Source organism: Scylla paramamosain, unplaced genomic scaffold, assembly GCF_035594125.1.
Source record: "Scylla paramamosain isolate STU-SP2022 unplaced genomic scaffold, ASM3559412v1 Contig3, whole genome shotgun sequence".
Lineage (NCBI taxonomy): Eukaryota > Metazoa > Arthropoda > Malacostraca > Decapoda > Portunidae > Scylla > Scylla paramamosain.
In genome coordinates, this window is record NW_026973668.1 from 492,501 (window position 1) to 502,500 (window position 10,000).

Genomic DNA, 10,000 nt, shown 5'->3' on the forward strand with positions numbered 1-10,000 from the left:
CTCCCCCGCAGCGCTACGCCTCGTACAAGAGCGGCCTGGGGGAGCGCATCGAGAAGGGCGCCGCCACGCTGGAGGAGTGCGAGGAGTACGTGCGCAAGTGTGGCGAGCCGCAGACCACGTCAGGCAGGCACGAGCACTTCCAGGCTGTCTTCAACCACTACGTCTTCCCCCCGCGCCAGTAGACTGACTGCCCGCCCGCCCGCCTGCCTGCCTGCCCGCCCGCGCCACCACACGCCGCCACACACCACTACACACACACACACACACACACACACACACACACACAGGCAGGAGCACTTCCAGGCTGTGTTCAACCTCTAGGTCTTTCCCCGCGCCAGTAGACTGCCACCCGCCTGCCTGCCTGCCCGCGCCGCCACACACCACCACCACCACACACCACCACCACCACTGCACACCACGCCACCACACACTGCACACCACCACCACCACTACCACACACTACAACAATACTCCACGCCCTGCTGAACCTCTCTGTGTTCCGTCGCGCCAATAGTGACACACACACACACACACACACACACACACACACACACACACACAAGCTGATTTTAATTACTGTGGGTGAAACACACGCCCGCGCGCCTGTTCATGCGCGCGTGCCTACACACACAATAAAACAATTTGCATCCAAAAAAATATATAAAAAAAAAAACATGCAATTAATTTCTTTTGTGGCATAACCTCTCTCTCTCTCTCTCTCTCTCTCTCTCTCTCTCTCTCTCTCTCTCTCTCTCTCTCTCTCTGCCACTGGGAATACAGAAAGTGAGAAAAAAAAGAGAGAAATTAAAGGAAGCATAGGCCGCATCAGTCTTACATTATATAGGCCTATAGAGTAAGGCTGATGTACACATATTGTTGTAGGAGCACAATCGCCCTCTTTAAATGCTGTTTTTCTCTCTATCTCCGCCTCTCTCCTTCTCTCCCTACCTCCTGGACTTTCCTCCACCCCTCCCTCCTTCCCCCCGCACCTCCAGCATCAGGAGAGAGTCAGCACTAAGCAGCAAATGTAATAAAAACAAAAAAAATAAAGTGATATCAAAGTACGATAATTTTCATTCATCCTCTCTTCCCGCGCAAACTTTTCAAAATCGCCTGCCGCCCGCCGCCGATGATGCCAACTTAGAGAGCTTCCTTTTGGATCTAGCTGGCATCAGTGTTAATGCAGCAGGGAAAAAAACTATGGAATTCATGTGTAATTCAGGAATTTCCATGTATAATCTAGCTGGAAAATAATAAATTCAAGTATATCTAGCGATTTTCATGGATCAATCTAGCCTAGTGGATTTAGCTAGTATTGGCATCACTGGGCACGTCACAGCCGCCATGCCACATGACGTCAGTGTACCACCAGACTCAGATGGGGGTGGTATACGTGTAACCAGGATTTAGACGCAGCTCACGTGGTCAACAAGGCTCATTTATGTCAACACCAGCTGCCCCACCACCTCACAAACGCTCCAGTCTGTACTTACCGAGCCTAATTTGTGACTATACGAGATTGAAACAGCGAAAAACACGTATAAATAATTATAATATATTTACTGAGTGACTGGCCGGTGGTGGTGGTGGTGGTAGTGACGGACTCCTTTTGCTTGAGGAAGGAAGGTTTACGACACAAAGAGATAAATTGGCAAACTTTATTAAAACTACAAATTGAAGGTAGGGAGAGTGTTGTAGTGTGTTTGCTTAGCTTACTTTGTTGTTAGTGAAGGAAGTAGCATGGAGTGATACAAAATTTCGCTAATCTTTTTAATAACACCGGGAAAAACTTATATTTTCTTCACGTGAACAGCACAAACAAAATTAATTTATATGTTCTTGTGACTCGCGGCCGCTCTCACTCTCTCTCTCCCTCACAAACACCCAAAAAACACACAAACACCCCAAAAACACACATTTCACCTTATAAAACACCCAAAAACACACATTTCACCTTATAAAACACCCAAAAACACCCATTAAAACATTCTCAACACACGCACACACACACACACACACTCTCTCTCCCTTACAAACTCCCCAAAACACACTCAAACCCCAAAAACACACATTTCACCTTATAAAACACCCAAAAACACTCATTGAAACATTCTCAACACACGCACACACAAACACACACTCTCTCTCCCTCACAAACACCCTAAACACACACAAACACCCAAAAAACACACATTTCACCTTTTAAACACCCAAAAACACCCATTGAAACATTCTCAACACACGCACACACAAACACACACTCTCTCTCCCTCACAAACACCCAAAACACACACAAACGCCCCAAAAACACACATTTCACCTTTTAAACACCCAAAAACACCCATGGAAACCCTACCAACACACGCACACACAAACACACTCTCTCTCTCCCTCATAAACACCCAAAACACACACAAACACCCCAAAAACACACATTTCACCTTATAAAACACCCAAAAATACCCATGGAAACCCTATCAACACACGCACACACACACACACACACACTCTCTCTCTCCCTCTCTCTCCCTTACAAACACCCCAAAAACACACATTTCACCTTATAAAACACCCAAAAACACCCATTGAAACCCTATCAACACGCACACACACACACACACTCTCTCTCTCTCTCTCTCCCTCACAAACACCCCAAACACACACAAACACCCCAAAAACACACATTTCACCTTATAAAACACCCAAAAACACCCATTGAAACATTCTCAACACACGCACACACACACACACACACTCTCTCTCCCTCACAAACTCCCAAAACACACACAAACCCCAAAAACACACATTTCACCTTATAAAACACCCAAAAACACTCATTGAAACATTCTCAACACACGCACACACACACACACACTCTCTCTCTCCCTCATAAACTCCCAAAACACACACAAACACCCCAAAAACACACATTTCACCTTATAAAACACCCAAAAACACCCATTGAAACATTCTCAACACAAGCACACACAAACACACTCTCTCTCTCCCTTACAAACACCCCAAAAACACACATTTCACCTTATAAAACACCCAAAAACACCCATGGAAACCCTATCAACACACACACACACACACACACACACACACACACAATTTATAGCTGAATCTCACAAAAACAAAAACAAAAAAATATATAATCTCACAAAAACGTATTTTCTAAGCCTTTCACCCCCTCTCACCCCCTTCACACCCCCTCACAAGCTCCCCATCACCTCCTGTATCCACCCCATATACTCCCCAACCCTCGTGTACACCCCGTAGCTCTTCTTGTCCCCGCAGCCTGCCCCGAATGACGTCACGCCTTGTAAGATGTAAACACCTTCTTCTTCACAAATTAGCGGGCCGCCTGAGTCACCTGGAGAGAGAGAGAGAGAGAGAGAGAGAGAGAGAGAGAGAGAGAGAGAGAGAGAGAGAGAGAGAGAGAGAGAGAGAGAGAGGGAGGGAAGGGTATGGGTTAAACATCCCAAAACACCCCAAAACACCCCAAAAACACCCTTTAACACCAAAAACACCCTAAAACACATCTAAACACCCTTTAACACCCTTAAACACCCAAAAACACCCTGAAACACACCAAAAACACCCTTAAACACACCAAAAACACCCAAAAACTCCCACAAAGCACCCTTAAACACCCAAAAACACCCTTAAACACCCCAAAACACCCTGAAACACCCCAAAACACCCTTAAACACCCAAAAACACCCTTAAACACCCCAAAAACACCCTTAAACACCCCAAAACACCCTTAAACACACCAAAAACACCCCAAAACACCCCAAAAACACCCTTAAACACCAAAACACCCAAAAACACCCTTAAACACCCAAAAACACCCTTAAACACCCAAAAACACCCTGAAACACCCCAAAACACCCTGAAACACCCCCAAAAACACCCTTAAACACCCCAATACCCCCAAAACACACCCTTACACACCTGCAGGCACTCCAAACTTACCAGCACAGGTGTCGTATTTCCCTCCTATGTAACCAGCGCATATGTGGTTAGAGGTGATAGGGTTGTCAGGGTACACACGCCGGCACAGGTAGTCAGACACGATAGGGACCTGAGAGAGAGAGAGAGAGAGAGAGAGAGAGAGAGAGAGAGAGAGAGAGAGAGAGAGAGAGAGAGAGAGGGGGGCGGGGATGTAAACAATGTACTCAATCAGCACTCTAATTACTTTAAAATACTGCAAATCTCTCGAATATACCGTTAAATGCCTTCTAACGCACACACGCACACACGCATACACACACACACACACACACACACACACACACACGCCCAGCCACTCCCAAAACACCCCAAAACACACCAAAACTTGAAAATTTAACTTAAAACAATCAAAATATTAATAAAAACACACACAAACACACTCACGTCCACCCGCACACACGCACACACATCCACACACCTACTTCACACACCCACACCCTCAGAAACACCCTAAAACACACGCAAACACACCCAAACATACCAAAAACACACCAAAACACACCAAAACACACCCAGACGCACTCACACCGACCTGGACCCACACAGACTCACCCCACACACCCACACGCCCACCCCACACACACACACACACACACACACACTTACCTCAGCAAACATCAAAACATCGGACCCAAAAATGTGAGTTTCTCTTTCCTTTCCCCACCCTGAAATGATGCATCTAGTCCTGGCGGGGGGCGGGGGGGCGTGGAGGGGGGGTAGACACGCCCTCTGCACCCCTTCACTGTACCGCGCCGCCCTTGGGAGCTTCAGGAGCGCTATATCATGTTCAATATTGTCCGAGTCATCATATTCAGGGTGCTTGAAGGATCTTTCGACCTATAAAGAGGAGAAACGCCCTTTTTTGAGGTTTTTCAAGGGGGGGTCATTTTTTTGTGTGGGGTGAAGCAGAGGAGTGCCTCGGGTGTTGTTTTGTGTGTTTTTGGTGTGTTTTGGTGTGTTTGAAGTGGTGTTTGTGTGTCTGAAAGGGTGTTTTTTGTGCGTTTTGGTGTTTGTGTGTGTTTGTGTGTGTTTTGTGTGTGTTTTGTGTGTTTTGTGTGTGTTTTGTGTGTGTTTTGTGTGTGTTTTGGTGTTTTTTTTGGTGTTCGAAGTGGTGTTTGTGTGTCTGAAAGGGTGTTTGTGTGTTTGTGTGTGTTTGTGTGTGTTTGTGTGTGTTTTGTGTGTGTTTTGTGTGTTTTGTGTGTGTTTGTGTGTGTTTGGTGTGTTTTGGTGTGTTTTTTTGGTGTTTGAAGTGGTGTTTGTGTGTCTGAAAGGGTGTTTTTGTGCGTTTTGGTGTTTGTGTGTTTGTGTGTGTGTTTGTGTGTGTGTTGTGTGTGTATTGTGTGTGTTTTGTGTGTGTTTTGTGTGTGTTTGTGTGCATGTGTGTCTGAAAGGATGTTTTTGTGTGTTTATGTGTATGTTTATGTGTTTTAATTGGTTTCTCCCCTCGTATCTCCCCTCTCCCTCTCTCTCTCCCTCTCCCTCTCTCTCACCTTCATCTCCACTTCGTAAACATCCGCTCCATCGTCTCTCAAATCATGTTCACCCAGTCTTACGTAAAGTTTTCTTCTGACGCAGTGGGCCGCCGTCAGCACCCAGCGCCGCCCCACCAGCGTGCCCCCGCAAAACAGCTCCTGGGGGCGTGACAGGGTGAAGGGGGTGAGTGGCAGGGGAGGGTAGGGGATGTGTGGATAGGTCCCCTTATGAAAAACTAGGGATTTAATAGTGAGGCGTTTGAAGTAGTTTGGTTCGTTAACTAGCGAATGAGAAGGGATAGACGATGACAGGGTGTAGGGGGTGAGTGGCAGGGGGGGTAGGGGGGGTTGGGGTGTTGTGGATAGGCCCCCTTATGAAAAACCAGGGATTTAATAGTGAGGCGTAATGTTTTAAGTAGTTTGGTTCGTTAACTAGCGAATGAGAAGGGATAGATACGATAATCAAATATTTTTCAAAGTTTCGGTAACCTAACCTAACCTAACCTAACCTAACCTAACCTAACCTAACCTAACCTAACCTAACCTAACCTAACCTAACCTAACCTAACCTAACCTAACCTAACCTAACCTAACCTAACCTAACCTAACCTAACCTAACCTAACCTAACCTAACCTAACCTAACCTAACCTAACCTAACCTAACCTAACCTAACCTAACCTAACCTAACCTAACCTAACCTAACCTAACCTAACCTAACCTAACCTAACCTAACCTAACCTACCTAACCTAACCTAACCTAACCTAACCTAACCTAACCTAACCTAACCTAACCTAACCTAACCTAACCTAACCTAACCTAACCTAACCTAACCTAACCTAACCTAACCTAACCTAACCTAACCTAACCTAACCTAACCTAACCTAACCTAACCTAACCTAACCTAACCTAACCTAACCTAACCTAACCTAACCTAACCTAACCTAACCTAACCTAACCTAACCTAACCTAACCTAACCTAACCTAACCTAACCTAACCTAACCTAACCTAACCTAACCTAACCTAACCTAACCTAACCTAACCTAACCTAACCTAACCTAACCTAACCTAACCTAACCTAACCTAACCTAACCTAACCTAACCTAACCTAACCTAACCTAACCTAACCTAACCTAACCTAACCTAACCTAACCTAACCTAACCTAACCTAACCTAACCTAACCTAACCTAACCTAACCTAACCTAACCTAACCTAACCTAACCTAACCTAACCTAACCTAACCTAACCTAACCTAACCTAACCTACCTAACCTAACCTAACCTAACCTAACCTAACCTAACCTAACCTAACCTAACCTAACCTAACCTAACCTAACCTAACCTAACCTAACCTAACCTAACCTAACCTAACCTAACCTAACCTAACCTAACCTAACCTAACCTAACCTAACCTAACCTAACCTAACCTAACCTAACCTAACCTAACCTAACCTAACCTAACCTAACCTAACCTAACCTAACCTAACCTAACCTAACCTAACCTAACCTAACCTAACCTAACCTAACCTAACCTAACCTAACCTAACCTAACCTAACCTAACCTAACCTAACCTAACCTAACCTAACCTAACCTAACCTAACCTAACCTAACCTAACCTAACCTAACCTAACCTAACCTAACCTAACCTAACCTAACCTAACCTAACCTAACCTAACCTAACCTAACCTAACCTAACCTAACCTAACCTAACCTAACCTAACCTAACCTAACCTAACCTAACCTAACCTAACCTAACCTAACCTAACCTAACCTAACCTAACCTAACCTAACCTAACCTAACCTAACTTACCTTGAATCTGTTTAACACTGCCACCTGCCACGGCCACTCGCCCTCCACACTCTCCGCTCCACCAATAATCCTCAGCCAATTTCCACCTCCCTCTCGTGTCCTCCTCCCGCAGTCTTCCTCCTCCTCCGCCCTCTCCAGCATCCAGTTCGCCTCTTCCTTCTCCCCTTCTTCTTCTTCCTCCTCCTCCTCTTCTTCTACGCCTCTATTGTTTGTTTCGTCCAACCGTGGCAGGCGTCTGTCTGTGGTGGTGGTGGTGGTGGTGGTGGTGGTGATGGTGGTGGTGTGACTTATTATTATTATTATTATTATTATTATTATTATTATTATTATTATTATTATTACTAGTCTCTCTAGTCTCTCTCTCTCTCTCTCTCTCTCTCTCTCTCTCTCTCTCTCTCTCTTACCTATTTCCCCATATTCCGAGTCATAATACATTTTTTCTTCCTCCTCTTCGTCATATTCCCTGTAAACGACTTCTTCTTCTTCTTCTTCTTCTTCTTGTCCTCCTCTTCCTTGTTCTTCTCGCCTTTCTTCTTCCCTTTGCATCACCTCATCTTCATTATCTTCTATTATTACGTATCCTTCTTCTTCCAAATGCCTCAGAACCTAAATAAATAAATAAATAAATGAGTAAATAAATGAATGAATAAGATTAGTTTAGTATCCCATTAAAGAAAAAAATAATGTTTCGTTTTCTTTCATTTCAGATTCTCGTGTTTCTAAACCTACGAGGGAATTAGGTAAGTTTTCTTTTATTTATTTATTCCTTTTTTGTGTTTGGGTGTGAATTGAAGTGTTTTTTGGTGTTTAAGTATGTTTTTTGGGTGTTTTTTGGGTGTTTTTTGGGTGTTTGGGCGGAGGAGAGGGGGGTAACAAAAATATACCGCGAAAAACAAAGGTATTTTTCGTTTTCTTCGCTACTCTGAGCGTAATAATCTCCCTACCAGTCATAGAAAACGTATCAATTTTAAGGGAAACTCAACTATTTTTCCCTTCTTACCTTCTCTCTGCAAATTGAGCCAATAGCATAGCAGTAAGCTTCTTCCACCTTCGTGTCGTCCCCGCAGAGGCTCTCAAACACGCACGTCCTGCAAGATAAGGGGAGATAAGGCCGCAGATACACGTACATTAAGTATATTATAACAGAAACAATGAATATAGATTTGTTGGGGGTGAAAAGGAGTTAATTTTTGTGTAGTTCCCCCTTAAAGAAAATGAGACAGAAGAAAACGGCAGTAGTAGTAGTAGTAGTAGTAGTAGAAAGAAGATTTATTTATTTATTTTTACCAGAGAGAGAGAGAGAGAGAGAGAGAGAGAGAGAGAGAGAGAGATGGTGCGTTGTAAGATAGCTTTCAAGTACTTATCGAAAAACCACTTGACTCTCTCTCTCTCTCTCTCTCTCTCTCTCTCTCTCTCTCTCTCAAATTTCGTTATATCTTAAGCATCTCTCCCTCCTTCTCCTCCTCCTCCTCCTCCTCCTCCTCCTTATCTACCTCTTCCTTCTCCTCTTCCTCCTCCTCCTCCTCCTTCTCTTGACTCATAATCTAATCTTCTCTTTCTTTCTCCTCCTCCTCCTCCTCCTCCTCCTCCTCCTCCTCCTCCTCCTCCTCCTCCTCCTCCTCCTATAGACAAGCTGGAGAGAGTCCAAAGAAGAGTTACCAAGTTGATCCCACGACTGCGGAACAAGCCTTATGAGGAGCGCTTGAGGGAACTCAACTTGTTCAGTTTAGAGAAACGGCGAATGCGAGGCGACTTAATTGAATTGTTTAAGATGTGTCGGGGCTTTGATAACGTAAATGTAAACAACTATCTCATCATTGACAGTTCCAACACCACTCGAAATAATGGCTACAAGATTATAGGTAAGCGTTTCAGATCAGACGAGGCTAAGTATTATTTCTTTAATAGAATTGTAAATGTCTGGAACTCTCTCCCAGCACATATTGTCGATAGTAACACAATAGAAACTTTTAAACAAAGGTTGGACAATCACCTCGCAGCAACCCCTCATATAACGTACTTTGCGCCTACATAAAATGTTTTTTTTTTTTTTTTAGTTAGTTAGTGTAGTGAATAGTATGATTTCTCTTTCATCCTTTCCTATCACATCTTAGCCTTTCCTCCTCCCTATACTCTCCTGTTTTTCCTTCCTTGATCTCTAGTGTCCTCCATCCTCTAACTCTTAGAATCTGTAGTGGTAGTGGTAGAATAGACACACAGACAGCCTCGTTAGGCCCAGTAGGGCTGTTGCTGTCTGTTCTTTCCTTTGTATTCCTTTGTATTCCTCCTTCTAATTCATATCTCTAAACATCTCTCTCTCTCTCTCTCTCTCTCTCTCTCTCTCTCTCTCTCTCTCTCTCTCTCTCTCTCTCTCTCTCTCTCTCTCTCTCTCTCTCTCTCTCTCTCTCACCTTGTCCTCCTGGTGATGCATGAGCGGGTGCAGGGGCCCCAGGGGGAGGAGGGGGTGTACAGGAGAGAGGTAAGGGTCACTCCCCCCACCCCCTCCTCCTCCCCCTCCTCCACCCTTATTACTACCACCCCCTCCTCCTCCACTTCCTCCTCCTCTTCTTCTTCTTGCGTCTGTCTGTTTCGCAGTAATTGCCTTCTTCTTGTTGTTCCTGATGATGATGATGATGATGATGGTTGTTGTTGCTGGAATGGTTGTAGTTGTTGTAGTTGTGGTGGTAGTGGTGGTGG

The 10,000-nt window shown here is 44.6% G+C and overlaps 2 protein-coding genes across 10 annotated transcripts in view; one reads left to right on the forward strand and one right to left on the reverse strand.

Moving 5' to 3' along the window:
* Positions 1-1,064, forward strand: part of LOC135096188 (uncharacterized) — a 3,207-nt gene extending 2,143 nt beyond the window's left edge. The window contains exon 5 of the mRNA XM_063997557.1: positions 12-1,064. Coding sequence (XP_063853627.1) covers positions 12-182 — 171 coding nt within the window. The 3' untranslated portion in view covers positions 183-1,064. The remainder of the gene's footprint in view (positions 1-11) is intronic.
* The window catches only part of LOC135096184 (complement factor I-like), a 9,891-nt gene continuing 593 nt past the window's right edge, over positions 703-10,000 (reverse strand). Inside the window, exons 2-11 of one of the 9 annotated variants that reach the window (XM_063997535.1) lie at positions 9,714-9,955; positions 8,304-8,391; positions 7,708-7,909; positions 7,304-7,542; positions 5,511-5,651; positions 4,627-4,857; positions 3,982-4,090; positions 2,561-3,376; positions 2,321-2,441; positions 703-1,954 (exon numbers count right to left, since the gene is read on the reverse strand). In XM_063997535.1, coding sequence (XP_063853605.1) covers positions 3,216-3,376; positions 3,982-4,090; positions 4,627-4,857; positions 5,511-5,651; positions 7,304-7,542; positions 7,708-7,909; positions 8,304-8,391; positions 9,714-9,955 — 1,413 coding nt within the window. In that variant the 3' untranslated portion in view covers positions 703-1,954; positions 2,321-2,441; positions 2,561-3,215. Of the gene's footprint in view, positions 2,442-2,560; positions 3,377-3,981; positions 4,091-4,626; positions 4,858-5,510; positions 5,652-7,303; positions 7,543-7,707; positions 7,910-8,303; positions 8,392-9,713; positions 9,956-10,000 lie in introns of all 9 variants that reach the window. The other 8 variants (XM_063997536.1, XM_063997534.1, XM_063997533.1 and 5 more) reach the window with 8 other exon arrangements.